The sequence below is a fragment of the Amblyraja radiata genome, chromosome 4 (assembly GCF_010909765.2).
Source record: "Amblyraja radiata isolate CabotCenter1 chromosome 4, sAmbRad1.1.pri, whole genome shotgun sequence".
Classification (NCBI taxonomy): Eukaryota; Metazoa; Chordata; class Chondrichthyes; order Rajiformes; family Rajidae; genus Amblyraja; species Amblyraja radiata.
The window spans coordinates 119,928,926-119,951,648 of NC_045959.1; the positions used below are offsets into that span (position 1 = coordinate 119,928,926).

Here is a 22,723-nt window from a genome sequence, read left to right on the forward strand (position 1 = left end):
CTTTGTGTCATCCGCAAACTTGGAGATGTCACATTTAATTGTCTCGTCTAAATCGTTAATATATATATTGTAAATAACTGGGGTCCCAGCACTGAGCCTTGCGGCACCCCACTTGTCACTGCCTGCCATTCGGAAAAGGACCCGTTAATTCCTACTCTTTGCTTCCTGTCTGCCAACCAGTTCTCTATCCATGTCAATACCCAACCCCCAAGACCATGTGCTCTAATTTTGCCCACTAATCTCTTGTGTGGGACCTTGTCAAAGGTTTTTTTTTTTTTTTGTAAGTCCAGATACACCACATCCACTGGCTCTCTCTTATCCATTCTACTTGGTACATCCTAAGAAAATTTCTGAAGATCAGTCAAGCATGATTTCACCTTCATGAGATGAAGTGACCGATCCTGTCACTGCTTTCCAAATGCGCTGCTATAACATCTTCAATAATTGACTCCAGCAACTTCCCCACTACGGATGTAAGACTAACTGGTCTATAATTCCCCTGTTTTCTCTCCCCCTCCTTTCTTAAAAGGTGGAGTTACATTGGCTACCCTCCAGTCCACAGGAACTGATCCAGAATCGAGAGAATATTGGAGAATGATCACCAATGCATCCACGATTTCTAGGGCCACCTCCTTGAGTACTCTGGGATGCAGACCATCAGGCCCTGGGGATTTATCTGCCTTCAGCCCCAACAGTTTACCTAACATAATTTCCTGACTAATGTGGATTCCCTTCAGATCCTCCCTCTCACTAGATCCTCTTTCCCCATGTATTTCTGGGAGATTGTTTGTGTCTTCCTTAGTGAAGACAGAACCAGAGTATCGTTCAACTGATCTGCCATTTCCTTGTTTCCTCTGATTGTAAGGGACCTACATTTGTCTTCACTAATCTTTTCCTCTTTACATATCTAAAGAAACTTTTACAATCAGTTTTTATATTCCCCGCAAGCTTTCTTTCATGCTCTTCCACCCCTACCCCCCCTTTTAATTAATCCCTTGGTCCTCCTCTGTTGTATTCTACATTTCTCCCTGTTCTCCGGTTTGCTGCTTCCTCTGGCCATTTTATATGCCTCTTCCTTAGATTTAACACTATCCTTGATTTCCCCCGTTAGCCACGGTTGAGCCGTCTTCCCCATTGTATTTCGCCAGATGGGGGTGAACAATTTTTGGAGTTCGTCCATGCGGTCTTTAAATCTTTACCATTGCATCTCCACCGTCAACCTTTTACGTATCATTTGCCAGGCTATCCTAGCCAATTCCTGTCTTATACCTTCAAAGTCTCCTTTCTTTAAATTCAGGGCACTCGTCTCTGAATTAACCGTGTCACTCTCCATCCTAATGTAGAATTCTACCATATTGTGGTCACTGTTGCCCAAGGGGCTTTGCACAACAAGATCGCTGACTAATCCTTCCTCATTACACAATACCCAGTCTAGGATGGCCTGCCCTCTAGTCGGTTCCTCTACATATTGGTTTAAAAAACCATCCCGTATACACTCCCCGGAAATCCTCCTCAGCACTGTTCCCAATTTGGTTGGCCCAATCTCTATGTAGATTAAAGTCACCCATGATAACTGCTGTGCCTTTGCGATATGCATCCCTAATTTCTTGCTTGATGCTATCTTCAACCTCCCTACAGCTGTTTGGTGGTCTGTACACAACTCCAACAAGTGTTTTCTGCCCTTGGCAGTTCTACCCATACCGATTCTACAGCATCTAAGTTAATGTCTCTCCTTGCTATTGCATTAATCTCCTCTTTAACCATCTATGCCACCCCACCTCCTCTTCCTTTCTGTCTATCCTTCCTGAATATTGAATACCCCTGCACATTTAGCTGTCAGCCTTGGTCACCCTGGAGCAGTGGTTCTTAACCTTTTTTGGCACCAGTACGCGCATATGCGAGCAAAATACTGTATGTGGTATGTACCTTTGTTAGATTCCTAAACATGGGCTCAACAAATTGATATATTTGTGTCCCCTTCATGACCCCCAGCAAAGCCCCAAACGCACGACCCCCAGGTTAAGAACCATTGCCCTGGAGCCATGTCTCCGTAATTCCAACTATATCATATTCCTTAATTACTAACTGCGCACTCAATTCATCCACCTTATTATGAATGCTCCTCGCATTAAGCTTTGAGGTTTGTTTTGCTTATCTCCCTTCTACCTTTTGTTTCTGTCCTCCTTTTATGGCCCTCTGTGGGGTGAAGGTGGATATCATCTGGAGAGAAGTGGTCCTTGTGATCTTTAGCCAACTGAATCTTGATGTCAATTTTTACACTTGGTTGAGATTGTAATGTAAGTGAATATACAAAGTAGAAGAATTGAGCTTGATTGCAGAGAGGGCTTGTTCTCCCTGGAACACCGGAGATTGAAGGGAGACCTGATAAAATTATGAGGGGCATAGATAGAGTAGATAGTCAGAACCTTTTTCCCAGGATGGAAATATCAAATACTGGAAGGTGTAGGTTTACAGTGAATGGGGTAAAGTTTAAAGTAGATGTGTGGCAGAAGAGAGCGCTCCCTGGAAAACACTTCATATTTTGCTTGGGTAGCTTACACTCCAGCGGTATGAACATTGACTTCTCTAACTTCAAGTAGCCCTTGCTATCCCTCTCTCTCCATCCCCTCCCCTTCCCAGTTCTCCCACCAGTCTTGCTGCTTCCGACTACATTCTATCTCTGTCCCGCCCACTCCCCTGACATCAGTCTGAAGAAGGGTCTCGACACGAAACGTCGCACATTCCTTCTCTCCAGAGATGCTGCCTGTCCCGCTGAGTTACTCCAGCATTTTGTGTTTACCTGTACTATTCTACATTGTCTTCTAAAATAGATGCTGAAATGCAGAACTGTGGTAAATCAATATCATCCCTTTCATACCAAAAGTCCAAGCAGGGTCAGGAATTGCTGAAAAGCATTGTGTGCCATGCTACAGAAGGTGGTATGATGCGGACCCTGTAGAGCTGCTTCTTTTCCACTGTGCAGAATCTGCTGTTTTTGAGACATTAGCCAAGAGAGTCAAGAGTTTTATTGTCATGTGTCCCAGATAGGACAATGAAATTCTTGCTTGCTGCAGCACAACAGAACATGTAAACGTAATACAGAACAGGAGATAAAAGTTCAGTGTGTCTATATACTATATATATATATACACAATAATTAAACAGATAAAGTGCAATAGTAATAATAGACTGTTATTGTTCTGAGTTTGTTTGATGTTGTGTTTAATGGCCTGATGGCTGTGGGGAAGACTCTGTTCCTGAACCTGGATGTTCCAGATTTCAAGCTGCTGTACCGTCCTCCCGATGGCAATGGAGAGATGGGGGTGGTGAAAAATAGGATAAATGTTGCTTCCTGCTCATGCTGCACTTTGGCTCAATGGTTGGTGACCACTGTTGAGCTTGTTGCCACGATCTCTGGCTGCATGATATGGAGCGCCTTTAAAACTGAGCAGCTCAGAAAAGCGATACAGCATGGAAACGGTCCCGTCGCATCACTCTGCCGACCAATGATCACCCCGTTCACTAGCTCTATCCTACACATTGGGGTCAATTTACAGAAGCTTTACGGGGATCGCCAGAGAAGAGCTCCGACCGCCGGCCTGCGGCTTATAACATCTTGAAGCCGGTAAGAAAGCGCCGATTCGGGACCTCCAAGCCGCGGAGTGTGTTTGACCGTCCAGACGCTGGAGTTTCAATCATCCCGACGAGAGGGCCTGTAGCGGCGACTACGGAGGGTTCATGGCCCCAACCACGGGTGAACAAAGGAGGAGGACTGGCTGAACTTTGTGCCTTTCTGTTGACACTTATTGCGTATTGTGTGTTCTTTTTAAGTGTATCGCTGCTGGCAAATTCATTTCACTGCACCTTGGTGCATGTGACGAATAAAATTGACTTTGATTTTGACTTTGACTTTGAAGCCAAATAATCGACACTCCTGCGAGTCTCTGGATTGTGGGTGGAGATTGGAGCCCCCGGACAATACCCACGCAGTCTCCGGGAAAGTGTGCGAACTCCGTACAGATAGTGCCTGTAGTCAGGATCCAATCCAAGTGTCTATAAGGCAACAACTTGACCGCTGCACCACCGTGCTGCCCCAAAGTTGACAGCCGCTGTTAGTCCACTTCCTTAGAAAATGAAGGAGATTTGGTATGTGGACCAATACTCTCTTGAACTTCTACATGTCAGGTAGATCTGTGTCGGGCAACGAAACAATGACAAATCCTTGGACAAAACACAATGTGCCGGAGGAACTCAGCGGCTCACACAGCATCAGGGGAGGATTCTGCTTCACCCTGATTCAGGAGGGTCTCAACCTGAAACATTGCCGATCTATACCCTCCCCATCCACAACTCCTCCAGCAATCTTGTGTTCAAGGTTCCAGCATCTGCAATCTCTCATGTCGTCAAACTATAGGGCTCGGGTTTGGATTACTTTCTTTTTAAAGCATATGTGCTGAGAATCAAAGCTGCAGGACATGCGAGGGCAGCGTCTGTCCTACTTCTTAACATATGGCTTCAGTGCTAAGGCTGGTTAGAAGTTGAAAGTTACCGTCTGGAATTCTGTCATGTTGAGGAATCAAAACACCCTCAGGTTCACAAGATGTAGATGGGTCGTGGTTAGGTCGAGTGTTTATTCCCATTATCAGGAGACATTTCTTGCACTGCGGCATAATACCCTGGCTCTTGGGTTTTCCTTTAAGCACATTCTGAATGAAATCAAGATTTTTTTGTTTTTTTTTATAAAGTGGCAAATTTTATTAAACTATCATCGCAACGCAGTTAAATGGAATTGGTAATTCATGCCCAAAATATTTTGGCAGCCAGATTAGCACTCCCCTATAGGGCAAAAAAATAGTGATAGTATTCTTGGTTCTAGAGTTCAAACTGGTGTTTATTTCCCTGCCGTTTAAAAATTGCGGGTAAAACTGTATTATTTGAAAATGTTCTTGAAATGATTGATTCATAAAATCATAGATGCCAGACTATGTCACTATTCCTCAGTGACGGACCTGTCCCCACTGGTGCCATGGTGCCACTCTGGAGTTTAGAAGGATGAGAGGGTATCTCATTGAAGCAAATAAGATTGTTAAGGGTTTGGACACGCTAGAGGCAGGAAACATGTTCCCGATGTTGGGAGAGTCCAGAATCAGGGGCCACAGTTTAAGAATAAGGAGTTTAGAACGGAGACGAGGAAACACTTTTTCTCACAGAGAGTGGTGAGTCTGTGGAAATCTGATTTGTACAGAATTGCTTCACAGTGAGGTAGTCTCTACAGAATTTTTCTCACAGAGTTGTGAGTCTGTGGAATTCTCTGCCTCAGAGGGCGTGGAGGCCGGTTCTCTGGATACTTTCAAGAGAGAGCTAGATAGGGCTCTTAAAGATAGCGGAGTCAGGGGATATGGGGAGAAGGCAGGAACGGGGTACTGATTGTGGATGATCAGCCATGATCACATTGAATGGCAGTGCTGGCTCGAAGGGCCGAATGGCCTACTCCTGCACCTATTGTCTATTGTCTTGTCTATTGAGTGCAGTCTTGGGTCTGGACACTCACCTGCAGCTTCTCCAGTCTCTGGTTTTTCAGTCTGATCCCTGAGCTTTTAATGCCAGTTTAGACCCTGTCAGGCAGGCAGCAAGTTGAGGGAAGGTGTGGGGTAGCGGGCTTGTCCTACCATAACCTTCCTGCTACTGTGCTTCTGTGTCACAGACTACTGCTTTTACAGTATTGCGGATGTAATGGGTATTTGCAGGAATTATTGACAAGCCATCAGTTATGATGAAGATAGACACAAAATGTTGGAGTAACTGATGCGAAGGAATGGGTGACGTTTCGGCTCGAGACCCTTCTTCAGACATCTCCACCCGAAACGTCACCCATTCCTTCGCTCCGGAGATGCTGCCTGTCCCGCTGAGTTACTCCAGGATTTTGTCTATCTTCGGTGTAAGCCAGCTTCCGCTGTTCCTTCCTCCACATCAGTTACGATGAATGGACAAAATGGGACAAAACAGACATGGGCCAATGGAGATGAGAAATGCTGGGTTGGGAACTGGATGTAGCTCGTTAAGCAAATGGGACTAGTCTTGTGAAACAATTGTTCAGGGTCTGAAACCAATGCCTTTTGTTTTTTCTTGTTGCAGGTAGTGGAGCTACAGCGGTGGTTCAGGCTGCCTACTGCATCCCAAAGAAGGAACGAGTTGCAATCAAACGCATCAATCTGGAGAAATGTCAGACCAGCATGGATGAACTCCTGGTAACGTAATGAAGGGTTTCCACTCTGCTAGGGGGAGGTCTGAAAAGGGTCGGCTTGTTTAGGACATTTGTCAATGTAGCTGATAAAAGCCTATCTACTGGAGAAGAGTCCCGACCCAAAACGCCACCTGACAATGTCCTCCAGGGATGCTTCCTGAGCTGCTGAGTTATACCAACATTTTGTGTATTTAAAAAAAAAACTTTGCTCACAACTAAAGTGTTCACAGAATGTACAAACAAAAAAGAGCAGAAAGTGCTGGAAATATTATCTTGCACCATGGCATATTCAGGAAATTAAGATCTGGAATAAACCTCAGCTTTTGTAGAGTCATAGAGTGATACAGTGTGGAAACTTGCTCTTTGGTCCCACTTGACCACACCGGCCAACAGTGTCCCAGCTACACTAGTCACACCTGCCTGCCCTACAAAGCTGTCCTATCCATAGACCTATTTCTTAAACGTTGGGATAGTCCCAGCCTCAATTTCTTCCTCTGGCAGCTTGTTCCATACACCCACCACCCTTTGTGTGGAAAAGGTTACCACTGCAGTGGCCTGGTCAAGGTCAGGAAAAGACCAGACGCCAGGCGGGTTCAAACAGTAGTCTTTTAATCCCAACAGCGAGAGTACACCCCACACACACCTCGAGAGCACTAAACCCAGGGTCGTCTGGAAACCCCGTTGCAGACCAACGCCCCTGTCCCTCAATCGGCGAGGGGGATGATCCAAGGAGTGGCCTACCCCCCCAGGGGCCGCCACACCACCTTGGATTCCTATTAATTCTTTTCCCCTTCACCTTGAACCAATGTCCCCTGGTTCCCAATTTCCCAACTCTGGGCTGGAGACTCTGTGCATTTGCCCGATCTATGCACATCTATAAGATCACCCCTTATCCCCCTACACTCCAAGGGATAGAGTCCCAGCCTACTCAACCTCTCCCTACAGCTCAGGCTCCTGCACAATTAAAGCATGGAATAATCTTCACCCTACCATAGTTACCCAACCAGATACAACTAAATTTAAGGTAGCTTTCTTCCCAAAAACCCTTTCTGGCTTAAGTCTTCTCTCCACCACCTCCAGTTTAAATTCCATTTTGAATATTTTGGAGGACCAAGAAACCAAGAGTCCTGGCAACATGCTTATAAACAAACATGTGTTACGAACTAACCTGTTGCTAACAAATGAACTGATCGTTCCCAGTGTTGTGCATTTTCAGAATACTTCACCTTTTTGGATTTCCACATTGAGATGATAAAGTGCAAAGTAGATCAATTCTACCAATCAGTAGAAGACAATTTTGTGTTTATAGTGGTGATACAATTGACCAAATATGGAAATTCCAGATTTGAAATACCCAGGTAGTTTATTCTGAATGATTTGGCCATGTATGGCATAGAAGAAACATGGAAAGTAGGTGCAAGAGTAGGCCATTCGGCCAATCGAGATAGCACCGCCATTCAATATGATCATGGCTGATCATCCAAAATCAGTACCACGTTCCTGCTTTCTCCCCATATCCCTTGATTCCATTAGCCCCAAGAGCTAAATCTAACACTCGCTTGAAAACATTCAGTGAATTGGCCTTCACTACCTTCTGTGGCAGAGAATTCCACAGATTCACAACTTTCTGGGCAAATGAACTGATTGTTTCCTCATCTTGGTCCTAAATGGCCAACCCCTTATTCTTAAACTGTGATCCCTGATTCTGGACTCCCCCAATATCGGGGAAATTTTTCCTGCATCTGGCCTGTCCAATCCCTTAAGAATTTTATATGTTTCTATAAGATAGCCTCTCATCCTTCTAAACTCCAGTGAATACAAGCCCAGTTGACCCATTCTTGCTATTGAGGGAGTGAACCCACGCTGCACTCCCTCAATAGCAAGGATGTCCTTCCTCAATTTAGGAGACCAAAATTGCACACAAGACCCCAGATGCGGTCTCACCAGGTCCCTGTACAACTGGCCCAGGAGGACCTCTTTGTTCCTGAACTCACGTCCTCTCGCAATGAAGGCCAACATGCCATTAGCTTTCTTCACTGCCTGCTGTACCTGCATGCTTACTTTCAGTGACTGATGTACAAGTACACCCAGGTCTTGTTGCACCTCCCCTTTTCCTAATCTGACATCATTTAGATAATAATCTGCCTTCCTGTTCTTGCCACCAAAGTTGATAACCTCACATTTAATCACATTATACAGCATCTGCCGTGCATCTGCCCACTCACCCAACCTGTCTAAGTCACCCTGCAGCCTCATAGCATCCTCATCGCAGCTCACACTGCCACCCAGCTTGTGTCATCCTCAAACTTGGAGATATTACATTTAATTTATTATAATAATAATAATAATAAACTTTATTTCGGACTCGAGGTCCAGATAAGGGGCAACATTACATAAAAAATGCATTGCATATTAAAAAAATATCATAAAGTAATATAAAATCTTAGTATATCGCTTATAAAAGCATCATAAATTATATATTTTTTTAAATAAAAAAACACAATACATAAGTTAAAAATCCAGATTACAAGAATGATCAATGTCCTACAACGAGGCAACGATACCAGTGTCTCCACAACTGGGATTCGTAGCGTGTGGTGCTAACCCTTATGTTTGACAAGGCCACAATAATTACATTTTTAGTCATTTATCCTGCAAATGAATTTATACATGTGATTTCTTAGGATAGCTTCTAAAGTACTGACTCCTGCAGCCACAAACATATTACTGGCACTACACCATCTAGGTTTCCTTAGTTTCCGATGCAGTGTTCTCATGGCATCATTATATGCCACCTTTAGTCTCTGCAAACTTGTCTTTCCATAGTTTGACCACAGGTGCGCAGTGTAGAGTGGTGTGCAGTATGCTCTAAATAGCGACATCTTCACCACATCTGCACACGCACCAAATTTACGCAAGAGAATATTCGCCTGTACATACAACATGTGTCGTTGCCTATAAATATCCTCATCATCTGGCATTTGTTCTGTAATAATATGCCCTAGATATTTTACCTTATTACAGACACCAAGATTATTGTCAGACAACTTAAAATCAGGAAATTTTAGACATTTATCCTCTTTGGTTCTACAGATCGTAACAGCACTCTTGCTAGCATTATATTTAATATCATGTTCCACACCATACACAGAACATATAGTAAGGAGCTGCTATAGGGTAAAGCCTGACAAATTTCCCCTGTCTAAATCGTTAATATCGTTTTAAATGTGTTCCAAGCAAGGGGGTACAGTGGCTGGTAGAGCTGCTAGAGGCAGGAAACATGTTCCCTATGTTGGGGGAGTCCAGAACCAGGGGCCACAGTTTAAGAAAAAGGATTTAGCCATTTAGAACGGAGACGAGGAAACACTTTTTCTCACAGTGGTGAGTCTGTGGAATTCTCTGCCTCAGAGGACGGTTGAAGCGGGTTCTCTGGATACTTTCAAGAGAGAGCTAGATAGGGCTCTTAAAAGTAGCGGAGTCAGGGGATATGTGGAGAAGGCAGGAACGGGGTACTGATTGGGGATGATCAGCCATGATCACATTGAATGGCGCTGCTGGCTCGAAGGGTCAAATGGCCTACGCCTGCACCTATTGTCTATTGGCTATTGTTATGAGAAAAGAGCGCTCAGAGAATCTTGAATGAAATATAGATACCAGAGGTTTCCCCTCCGAGAGAGAAAAAAACAATACTGATAATCAGAGTGTACTTGGAAAAAAGATATGTGGAATTCTTTGGAGTGCTGAGCCCCACAGCTGAGAAACATGGGTCAACAAGTCAAATTGCAGACACAAATAAATCTTTCAAGCTTTGGAATCGGTACAAAGATCTGAAACTAAAATTTGAGTGTGTTTGAAGGAAACTGCATGAATTTCATGACGTTTTAAAAAGGCAGTTGAAGCCTATTTAATATTAATATAGTAAAAGATTAATCAAAATCTCCTACATTGAGGAAACAAGGGAAGATACTTTAGTCTGAAGAAGGGTCTCGACCCGAAACATCACCCATTCCTTCTCTCCACAGATGCTGCCTGACCTGCTGAGTTACTCCAGCACTCTGTGAATCGTCACCCATTCCTTCTCTCCAGAGATGCTGCCTGACCCGCTGAGTTACTCCAGCTTTTTTTGTGTCTATCTTACTTTAACTTGCCTTGTGCTAGTTTAAGCATGTTTCCACACCATTTTGATTTATCATCTATTGATATGTGAACATAGATTTTCAGGGCATAATGTGGATGAAAGTCAGGGTATAATGAGATTCCCAGGGTCTCATGAATCAGTTCAATGTGTTTCCATTTCCATATGTGTGATCTTGCACTTTTTTGAGTGTTTGTTAATTTTTGAACCTGGTCAAATAAAGGTGATGCTGCCAGATCCGATGAGTTATTCTCGTGCTGTGTTCAACATAAATGCTGTAATTTAATTTGAAGGAAGGAACTGCACTTGCTGGTTTAAATTGAAGATAGACACAAAATGCTGGTTTAACTCAGGCAGCAACCCTGGAGGGAAGGAATTGACTTGACTACATTTCACTTCATTATAAATGCTTTTTTTCCGCAATAGCCAAATTAAATTAAACTGTTATTTTGTTGGAAGCCTTTTCAATGGTTACTTTTTTAATTCCCTCCACCATTGGAATAAGATGATACATGGCTGATACAATCCTTCCGTGTCCACTGATAGCCAAAGCATCTCAAACTGTGCCCATACCAACGCGTCTAATGTTTCCCAGAATTTGCCCTAGGTCCTTTCTTTGCAACAACCCCGCCAACTCAGTTTAGGAAAGAACTGCAGATGCTGGTTTAAATTGAAGGTAGACGCAAAATGCTGGAGTAACTCAGAGGGACAGGCAGCATCTCGGGAGAGAAGGAATGGGTGACGTTTCAGCTCGACACCTTCCTTCTGAAGAAGGGTCTCAACCTGCAACGCCACCCGTTCCTTCTCTCCAGAGATGCTGCCTGTCCCGCTGAGTTACTCCAGCATTTTGCATCTACCCACCAACTCACACATCCTTTGCCTGTATCGGTTCAAAATGGAGGAGTAATTATGAGTGATCGCAAAGACTGCGTTAGTCTTTAAATTTAAATGGGAGGAGTCGGCGATGTTGGACCTTACATACGTGCTCCCAAAAGATAAAGCAAATGAAGGAGGGAGTTGTGAGTCTGTGGAATTCTCTGCCACAGAAGGCAGCGGAGGCCAATTCAATGGGTGTTTTCAAGAGAGAGTTAGATTTAGCTCTTTGGGCTAACGGAATCAAGGGATATCAGGTAGACTGTGGACATCAGGGGATGATCAGCCATGATCACATTGAATGGCAGTGCTGGCTTGAAGGGACGAATGGCCTACTCCTGCACCTATTTACTGTGTTTCTGAGGTGAGAAAGCTAGTATCGCAGCCGTGATGATGGCATTAATATGTAGAACAGGACTGCACAGTTTCAGGCCCTTCGGCCCACAATGTCTGTGCCGAAAATGAGGCCAAGATCAAATCTTATCTGCCTGCACGTGATCCATATCCCTCCATTCTCTGCTTATCCATGTCCCTATCCAAAAGTCTCTAAGATGCTACTATCGTATCTGCCACCAACACCACCCCTGGCAACGCGATCCATGCGCTCGCCATCTTCTGGATAAGAAACAAACTTGCCCCACACAACTCTTTTAAAAGTTTGTCCCTCTCATCCTGAAACTATGACCTCTTGTATTTGAGGTTTGGATTTTTTTTTCCAAATAATTTTTCATCGTTCAGTATTTCCGTATTTCAAAAACCAATAACAGACCATTTTTGCTTGTCGAAGGTAGACAAAAATGCTGGAGAAACTCAGCGGGTGAGGCAGCATCTATGGAGCGAAGGAACAGGTGACGTTTCAGGTCGTGACTCTTCTTCAGACTGATGTGGGGGGGGGCGTGAAGAAGAAAGGAAGAGGCGGAGACAGTAGGCTACCATAGACGTTTCGGGAAACTCAGCGGGTGAGGCATCATCTATGGAGCAAAGGAATAGGTGACGTTTCGGGTCGAGACCCTTCCGGGTCTCGACCCGAAACGTCACCTATTCCTTTGCTCCATAGATGCTGCCTCACCCGCTGAGTTTCTCCCGCATTTTTGTCTACCTTCGATTTTTCCAGCATCTGCAGTTCTTTCTTAAACATTTTTGCTTGTCGGGTTAATGCTGACTCACAGAGCAATTCTGTTCCCCTATCTACCCCACCTTCCCTTCAATTCCTCATCCCCATGAGGGGAAAAAAAAATGACCGCTAAGGCAATTTATTGCCCTGAAGGGTGGTCACAGGGACAGTGTGCAAACTCTACAGAAGACACTGGTGGTCAGGGCTGGAGCTCTGAGGCAGCAGATGTACTCGCTACGCCACTGGGCCGTCCCAAGATAAAAACACCACATAAGGACCTGCAATAATCATACTTTGTACCTTCAGGAATGTCGTCTGCAGCCCATCCATAAAACCTTTCTAATCCTTGGGTATAAGGAAATGTGCTATAAAAATAATCTGTTCAGAATGCTATTGATAGGTCTCAGCTGTAGAATTACAGACTTCCCACGCTCAGCTGTTGGGGATCCTGCAAGCAGTTGTAAAAAGTTTGGTGTGGATTATGTTGAGTTAGTTGCGTCTAACTGAGGCTTGCTGGATGGAGTTTGAGAAGGAACTTAATGGGTTGGACAGGCTAGATGCAGGAAGATTGTTCCCGATGTTGGGGAAGTCCAGAACAAGGGGTCACAGTTTAAGGATAAGGGGGAAATCTTTTTGGACTGAGATGAGAAAAACATTTTTCACACAGAGAGTGGTGAATCTCTGGAACTCTCTGCCACAGAAGGTAGTTGAGGCCACAGTTCATTGGCTATATTTAAGAGGGAGTTAAATGTGGCCCTTGTGGCTAAAGGGATCAGGGGGTATGGAGAGAAGGCAGGTACGGGATACTGAGTTGGATGATCAGCCATGATCATATTGAATGGCGGTGCAGGCTCGAAGGGCTGAATGGCCTACTCCTGCACCTATATTCTATGTTTCTATGTAACTGCATGCTGGAAAATCGAAGGTAGACAAAAATGCTGGAGAAACACACTGGGTGAGGCAGCATCTATGGAGCACAGGAAATAGGCGACGTTTCAGGTCGAGACACTTCTTCAGACTGGATGGAGTGCTGCTTCTCTGGTTCCATTTTTCAAATTTAAAAAAAATTAAGGAAATGTTCAGCAATTGAGGCACTATTTTAATATTTTATACCTGCTTGGTGTTTCTGTGTTTGCAAATTTCAGTGGCACAGCTGGTAGAGCTGCTGCCTTGCAGTGCCAGAGGCTCGGGTTCGATCCCAACCTCGTGTACGTAAGTGGGGTTTGCACGTTCTCTCTGTGACCGTGTCGATATCGTCCCCCCATAGAGTTGGGGCCGACCAGCAATCACCCGCACACCAACACTATCTTACACACCAGGGAGAATTTGCAATCTTCACTTCAGCAAATGACCCTACAAAGCTGCACGTCTTTGGAATGTGGGAGGCACCCGGGGAAACCCCACGGGGTGATGGGGAGAGCGTACAAACTCCATACAGACAGCGCCTGTCGTCTGGGTCTCTAGCGCTACAAGTCAGCAACAACGCCGTGCCGCCCTCTTTGACAATAAAGAACACTACTTGGCGGTCACGGTTGGGCAGCGGTAGAGTTGCTGCCTTACAGCGAATGCAGCGCCGGAGACCCGGGTTCTATCCCGACTACGCGTGCTGTCTGTACGGAGTTTGCACGTTCTCCCTGCGTGGGTTTTCTCCGAGATCTTCGGTTTCCTCCCACACTCCAAAGATGAACAGGATTGGCTTGGTAAATGTAAAAATTGTCCCTAGTGGGTGTAGGATAGTGTCAATGTGTGGGGATCGCTGGTCGGTGCAGACCCGGTGGGCCGAAGGACCTGTTTCCGGGCTGTATATCTAAACTAACCTGAACTAAACTACTAATAAAAAGGAACTGCAAAAGCTGGTTTATACCAAAGGTAGACACAAAATGCTGGAGCAACTCTGGATCTGGCAGCATTTTCTCCAGAGATGCTGCCTGACCCGCTGAGTAACTCTAGTATTTGATGTCTATCTAAACAATACCATTGTTTAAGAAGGAACTGCAGATGCTGGAAAAATCGAAAGTAGATTACAAATGCTGGAAAAACTCAGCAGGTGAGGCAGCATCCATGGAGAGAAGGAATAGGCGACATTTCGGGTCAAGACCCTTCTTCAAACTGAAGAAGGGTCTCACCCCAAAACGTTTCCAACTCCTTCTCTCCATGGATGCTGCCTCGCCCGCTGAGTTTTTCCAGCATTTTTTGTCTATTAACCAATACTATTGTTGCTTTAGCACGTGCTTCAAAAATACTTACGTTGTTGCGAGGGTTTTCTAGGAAAGCTGAAGTGAATATGTTGCTGCCAGTTTTCGAACTGTGAATTCTTAAAAACAATGTCACAAAAGTTAGTGTAGGGTCATGAGATGCCTGAACTGTGCCAGGGAATCTGTTTGCTTCATGGGTGGACACGATGTCTTAAATTATGTGGCCACACCTTTTGGTCCTCAGCCCTGTGTTTTGGTGCTTATCTGGATTCTGAACAGGATGGGAGGCCAAAGTCAGGGGGGGACTGAGTGGGGTGGAGATCCAGTGCAGGAAGGAACTGCAGATGCTGGTTTACAGGCACAAAATGCTGGAGTAACTCAGCGGGTCAGGCAGCATCTGTGGAGAACATGGATAGGTGACGTTTCACAGAGTGCTGGAGTAACTCAGCGGGTCAGGCAGCATCTGTGGAGAACATGGATAGGTGACGTTTCACAGAGTGCTGGAGTAACCCAGCGGGTCAGGCAGCATCTCTGGAGAACACGGGCACTCCAGCACCGTTTGTTTTTGGTAAACCAGCGTCTGCAGTTCCTCCAACACCTCTGCTCAATCCACCTAGGCCTACCTGATCTCCCTGTTGCCAAACACTTTAACTACCCCTCCCATTCCCACGCTGACATTTCTGTCCTGGGCCTCCTCCATTGTCAGAATGAGGCCCAGCACAAATTGGAGGAGCAGCACCTCGTATTTCGCTTGGGCAGTTTACACCCCAGCGATATGAACATTGACTTCTCTAACTTCAAGTATGCCTTGCTTTCCCTCTTTCTTTATCCTTCCCCCACCCTAGTTCTCCAAACTAGTTTGTCCATCTGACTAATTTTACTGGTTGTATGTCCCTTCCCCTCACCTAACTGAACCATTCTACATTTCACTTTGATTTGTGTTTTTACACCTTACCTTTCCTTATCTCTGTCTCCCTCTTCCCTGACTCTCAGTCTGAAGAAGAATCCCTCCCGAAACATCACCATTCCGTCTCTCCAGAGATGCTGCCTGTCCCACTGGGTTAATACAGCATTTGTTGCCTATTTACAATTACCTTGTGTCTCCATAAAATAATCTTGTTGAATATTGAGTTCAGATTTTTTGGCTGAGCTATTATGCCTGTGATTTTGTAACAGTAGAATACCACATATAATGGCTTAATAACATTCTGGAATATCACAGTATGGATAGTTTGGCCTAGATGTGTAAGGTCCTATATTTAAGAATCAAATTTAATTTCCGGGATGGCGGGACTGTCATATGCTGAGAGAATGGAGCGGCTGGGCTTGTACACTCTGGAGTTTAGAAGGATGAGAGGAGATCTTATTGAAACATATAAGATTATTAAGGGTTTGGACACGCTAGAGGCAGGACACATGTTCCCGATGTTGGGGGAGTCCAGAACCAGGGGCCTCAGTTTAAGAATAGGGGTAAGCCATTTAGTATGTAGATGAATAAACACTTTTTCTCGCAGAGAGTTGTGAGTCTGTGGAATTCTCTGCCTCAGAGGGCGGTGGAGGCCGGTTCTCTTTATACTTTCAAGAGAGAGCTAGATAGGGCTCTTAAAGATAGCGGAGTCAGGGGATATGGGGAGAAGGCAGGAACGGCGTACCGATTGGGGATGATCAGCCATGATCACATTGAATGGCGGTGCTTGCTTGAAGGGCCGAATGGCCTGCTCTTGCACCTATTGTCTAATTTATACTGCTCCCAGTAGCTTATTTAAACTTCAAATACATTAATTGGTGTGCCACTTAATTTTATTATTCAACATATCCTGGAGAAGTCTTTAAATAAAACTGACCTCTTGCCATTCCTCTGTAGACTCTGTAGTCCCCACTGGATGCAGCTATTTAGTAATTGAACTGCAGTTTAATTAGTGATAACTTGTTCTGCTTAAGTCTGCTTTTCAAACTGCTTTCCCATGTTCATTTTTCAGAAATAAAATGTAAAGATCTGTTGGTTTGTTTATCCCTGCAGTGGATATAGATTTTGCAGAGATGTGTTTGTGCGCGTTTGCTTGGGGTGTCGATTGTAGGTAGTCCAAGTCTCACAATGAGAAGTGACGCATCATTTGTCTGACTCTGCATGTGTTTATGCCATGTCTGAGCTTTTGGTCTACAAATATTATTTTCCTTAAATCATTAAAGCTATGCTTTGAAGGCATTAAAATCTGCCTTTGCTGCAAGGTCGCTCTACAAAAATAAATGTTTACACCCCAGCGGTATGAACAGTGACTTGTCCAATTTCAGGTAGTCCTTGCTTTCTCCCTCCTTCCCCTCCCCTTACCAGCTCTCCCACAGCCCACTGTCTCTGCTTCTTCTTTTCTCCTTCCCGCCCTCCCCACCCCCACATCAGTCTGAAAAAGGATCTCGACCCGAAACGTCACCTATTCCTTCGCTCCATAGATGCTGCCTCACCCGCTGAGTTTCTCCAGCATTTTTGTCTACCTTGAAAAATAAATGATCTCTGCTTACCACGTTCTCTTCCCCTTCAATTCAATGTCAGTGGTGTAGTACAGTGAGGGTGGGTTGGTGGAGGGTTTTTGTCTTTAGATTAGTTTAAAGATACAGAGCTGAAAAAGGCCCTTAGCGTCCGCACCGACCAGCGATCCCCGCACATTAACACTATCCTGCACACACTAGGGACAATTTACACTTATATAAAGCCAATTACCCTCCAAACCTGTACTACTTTGGCGTGTGGGAGGAAACCGAAGATCTCGGAGAAAACCCACGCTGGTCACGGGGAGAACGTGCAAACTCCATACAGACAGCGCCCATAGTCGGGATCAAACCTGGGCAGCTGTAAGGCAGCAATTCTACCGTTGTGCCACTATGCCGTCTTCTGGGTGTTATAAGGTCATAAGGAATATGAATAAACGTAGGCCATTCGGCCCATCCAGTCTACTCCGCCATTCAATCATGGCTGATCTATCTCTCTCTCTCCTAACCTCATTCTCCTGCCTTCTCGCCATAACCTCTGACACCCGTATTAATCAAGAATCTATCTATCTATCTATCTACCTTAAAAATGCCTTTGGCAAAGAATTCCACAGATTCACCACCCTCTGTCTAAAGACATTTCTCCTCATCTGCCTAAAAGAGCGTCCTTTATTTCTGAGGCTACAAACTCCAGTTCTAGACTCTCTCACCAATGGCAACACCCTCTCCACATCAACTCTATCCAAGCCTTTCACTATTCTGTATATGAGGTGTGTGTCGTCCCCCCCCCCCCCCCCCCCCCCCCCCCCCCCATTCTTCTAAACTCCAGCGAGTACGGGCATAAAATCCATACTCCAATTTGGGAAGCTGCACCTTGGCTACTGGTGTAATGTTTGAGCAATACTCAGGCAACAGGATGCAGCGGAGAGCTGGTTACCACAGACAGATATTGTATCCTGGTCACTAATACAAGTTGATGTTGGCATCCAGCGCTTGCATTGTGACAGTCAGCATACGAAAAGTTATTCGGAAGACGCACTTGAACTGAAGCCTGCAACATCATTGTTGATTAGCAGATTTATATATATATTGCCACATATAGCCCCCATAATAAATATAAGCCCCAAATTAATAAATATTTATGGTACAGCAATCTGTGTTTGCCATTTTAAATGCCTTTTCCCCTTCTAATCCACCTCAGCTTTGTAAAGCCCTGAAAGTAGATAAGCTTTTCATTTTATTCAGAACACGGTACGGGAAGAACTCAGCGGGTCAGTCTGAAGTAGGCTCCCAACCCAAAGAATAAGGGATAAGCCATTTAGATCTGAGACAAGGAAACACTTTTTCACACAGAGCTGTGAGTCTGGAATTCTCTGCCTCAGAGAGCGGTGGAGGCTGGTTCTCTGGATACTTTCTTAAGGGACCTTAAAGATAGTGGAGTCGGGGGATATGGGGAGAAGGCAGGAACGGGGTACTGATTGGGGATGATCAGCCATGATCACATTGAATGGCGGTGCTGGCTCGAAGGGCTGAATGGCCTACTCCTGCACCTATTGTTTCCAGTGAATTATGCTCCTGTGTTCTCTTCACAGAAAGAAATTCAAGCAATGAGTCAGTGCCACCACAGAAACATTGTGTCGTACTACACCTCGTTTGTGGTGAAGGATGAGCTCTGGTTGGTGATGAAGTTGCTCAGTGGTGGTGAGTGTTTGCAATCTCAAAACCTTTGCATTTAGGAAGGTCACTCGTCCAAAGTGCCGTAGACGCTGATCAGGCCGGCTTTACATGTGACAGTCTGCTTCCCTTGATCTTGGCGTTGTGTAGGAGGGAAGCCTCAGCCACAGCTTGTGATAGCATGGATAACATACCATTCTTCCCCCTCTTTCTTGCAGCACATTGAAGGGGACTGTAACACTATATTTTGCACTCTGGTTGTTTTGCACTACCTATGTATTCATGCAAGGCTTGGTTTAGTGCGGGTGTCAGGGGTTTTGGGGAGAAGGCAGGAGAATGGGGTTAGGAGAGAGAGAGATAGATCAGCCACGAACGAATGGTGCAGCAGATGATGTCCAAAGGGTTTAATTCTGTTCTGATCACATTACATGATTTGCCAGGGAAGCGCGCAAAGTGTCGATACTAAACCTATACCAATCTTCCCTTGAAGGACAGTATCTCACCTGTTTCTATAGCATGTGAGACAAAGCTTTTCTCTGTACCTTGGTACATAGATGCGTGAGTGCCAGCCTTTAACTGCTTCTCTTGTGACTTCGTAACTCGTTCTCAATAGACAATAGGCGCAGGAGTAGGCCATTCGACCCTTCGAGCCAGCACCACCATTCAATGTGATCATGGCTGATCATCCCAATCAGTACCCCGTTCCTGCCTTCTCCCTATATCCCCTAACTCCGCTATCTTTAAGAGCCCTATCTAGCTCTCTCTTGAAAGTATCCAGAAAACCAGCCTCCACCGCCCTCTGAGGCAGAGAATTCCACAGACTCACAACTCTCTGTGAGAAAAAGTGTTTCCTCGTCTCCGTTCTAAATGGCTTGCCCCTTATTCATAAACTGTGGCCCCTGGTTCTGGACTCCCCCAACATCGGGAACATGTTTCCTGCCTCGAGCATGTCCAAACCCTTAATAATCTTATATGTTTCAATAAGATCTCCTCTCATCCTTCTAAACTCCAGAGTGTACAAGCCCAGCCGCTCCATTCACTCAGCATATGACAGTCCCGCTATCCCGGGAATTAACCTTGTGAACCTACACTGCACTCAAGAATTGACTCTAGATGTGAAATGTTTATTTCAACTCTGCCTTCACTGTGTGAATCACACTTGTAGCATCAAGTCCATTCATGTGGTTTTAGTCCAATTTAATGCCAACTAGAATCGGTGAACCTTAGTGGTCAGAAAGATTCCACTTTGCCTGCTGATTGCAAAATTGTGGTTGATATTTTGCTATGATTATTAATACATTTATTCCAATTCAGTGTAATTTACTGTTCACATAAATTAGGTTTAGGTTTATTATTGTTGTATGTGAAAGTGAAAAGATTTTTACATGCTATCCAAACAGATCAAATAACCATATAACCATATAACAATTACAGCACGGAAACAGGCCATCTCGGCCCTACAAGTCCGTGCCGAACAACTTTTTTCCCTTAGTCCCACCTGCCTGCACTCATACCATAACCCTCCATTCCCTTCTCATCCATATGCCTATCCAATTTATTTTTAAATGATACCAACGAACCTGCCGCCACCACTTCCACTGGAAGCTCATTCCACACCACTACCACTCTCTGAGTAAAGAAGTTCCCCCTCATGTTACCCCTAAACTTGTCCCTTAATTCTGAAGTCATGTCCTCTTGTTTGAATCTTCCCTTTTCTCAAAGGGAAAAGCTGATCCACATCAACTCTGTCTATCCCTCTCATCATTTTAAAGACCTCTATCAAGTCCCCCCTTAACCTTCTGCGCTCCAGAGAATAAAGACCTAACTTATTCAACCTTACACCTTCAACAATACACCATACATAGATATGTTTAAGAAGGAACTGCAGATGCTGGAAAAATCGAAGGTAGATAAAAATGCTGGAGAAACTCAGCGGGTGAGGCAGTATATATGGAGAGAAGGAATAGGCGACATTTCGGGTTGAGACCCGGAAGGGTCTCGACCCGAAACGTCACCTATTCCTTCACTCCATGGATGCTGCCTCACCCGCTGAGTTTCCCGAAACGTCACCTATTCCTTCGCTCCATAGATGCTGCCTCACCTGCTGAGTTTCTCCAGCATTTTTGTCCACCATACATAGATATAGTCTTCACTTGATCACTTATCAAGATGGCGGCGCTGCCTTAGCAGCTGCGGCTCGCCTGCAGTCCGTCTTTTTATTTTATTTTTTGTGTTCTTTTGTCCTGTTTGAGTTCATTTTTGGTTTATTGTGTGTGGGTGGGGGGGAGTAAGCATGATTTTGGTCTCTTATTTCGGGGGGATGCGACTTCTCTTGTCGTATCCCCCGTCTCCGTCTCCGCCTGCGCCGAGGCCTAATAGTGGAGCTGGCGGCCTCGGAGCTGCGGCAGTGGCGACCCGACCCTGGAGCGGGCAGCGGCAGTGGCGACCCGACCCCGGAGCGGGCAGCGGCAGTGGCGACCCGACCCCGGTGCGGGCAGCGGCAGTGGCGACCCGACCCCGGCGCGGGCAGCGGCAGTGGCGACCCGACCCCGGTGCGGGCTGCGGCAGTGGCGACCCGACCCCGGTGCGGGCTGCGGCAGTGGCGACCCGACCCCGGTGCGGGCAGCGGCAGTGGCGACCCGAACTCGGTGCAGGCAGCAGCTGCGGCGACCCGACCCCGGTGCGGGCAGCGACTGCGGCAGCAGCCACCAGACCTCGGAGCGGGCAGCGGCAGCGGCAGCAGCGATCCGACCTCGGAGGACCGGCCGCGGGCCCGGTGGACGACATCGTCGGGAGCTCGCAGGTTGGTGACCTGTTCTGCGGAGCTCCCGCGACAACAGCTGTGTCCTCTGGACTGGAGGGCCGCAGCTTCGGCGGCTTCGACCACCCCGGGCCGCGGAGCTGAACCGGCCCGTTCGCGGAGCTTGGATTCAGCCGCGGGACTGACATTACTTACCATCGCCCGGCGGGGTCACAACATCGGAAGCCTGGATCGCCTCGGCGCAGAGGGAGAATAAGAAGGAAAGAGACAAAAACTTAAGACTTTTGCCTTCCATCACAGTGAGGAGTATTCAACTCACGGTGGTGGATGTTAATTTGTGTGTGTTTTTGCCATTTTTTACTATATGTAGGACTGCAAGGCAACAAAATTTCGTTCAGACCGCAAGGTCTGAATGACAATAAAGGCTACTTTACTTTACTTTACTTTACTTTACTTTACTTTACTTTACTTTAAACGAGTCCAGTAATTATAGCAAAGGGGAAGATACAGAGTGCAGAATATAGTTCTCAGCATTGTAGAGCATCAGTTCCACAGACAAAGTCCAATGTCCACAATGGGGTAGAGATGAATCGGACAGTACCCTAGCTTATGGAAGGACCGTTCAGAAACCTGATAACGGAGGGAAAGTAGTTGTTCCTGATCTAAAAGGTTCACTGAATCTAGTTGGCATTAAATCTGACTAAATCCATCTGATTTGTTTTAATGGCAATAGTGTTGAATTGCAATTAGCTGGTTGGTAATTAGCCAAGGGTCACCAGCCTGCTGTTTGCAGATTAAGGAAATGCTTGCATGCCCAATGTTAAAAAAAAAATGCGCCTCGACTTCATCCATTTCCACCTCCCCAGAAGCCTGACACTCCATTATCATCACGACTCTGTAAATGGAGCCAAAACGTGCTGCCTGTTGTCCGTGGGATCAGTGGACTATTTCTGTACAATTTGCTCATCGGGGATGTGCTTGGGTGTGGCAATACTCCACTGGACTGTTTGTAAGAAAATAATCTCACCGTGCGTCTGCACCAAGTACAAGTGGTGTAATTCTGCTCCTATTCTCACCCCGTTAGTCTGGTTCAGTAATACACTGAGTCAAGCACTGGATCAACTAACCGCTTGTCGGAGCTCCCGCAACGGCAACTTCTCCCGCCCGGATTGCGGGGGTTAAAACAACCTGAAGCGGGGCCTTACATCGCCCGGCGCGTCTTTAATGGCCGCGGGATTTACCA

General features: G+C 45.7%; 1 protein-coding gene across 1 annotated transcript in view; it reads left to right on the top strand.

Annotated features, from left to right (window-relative positions):
• oxsr1 (oxidative stress responsive kinase 1) overlaps positions 1–22,723 on the top strand; it is a 114,987-nt gene that overhangs the window by 23,614 nt on the left and 68,650 nt on the right. The window contains exons 3-4 of the mRNA XM_033020427.1: positions 6,134–6,248; positions 18,638–18,746. Coding sequence (XP_032876318.1) covers positions 6,134–6,248; positions 18,638–18,746 — 224 coding nt within the window. The remainder of the gene's footprint in view (positions 1–6,133; positions 6,249–18,637; positions 18,747–22,723) is intronic.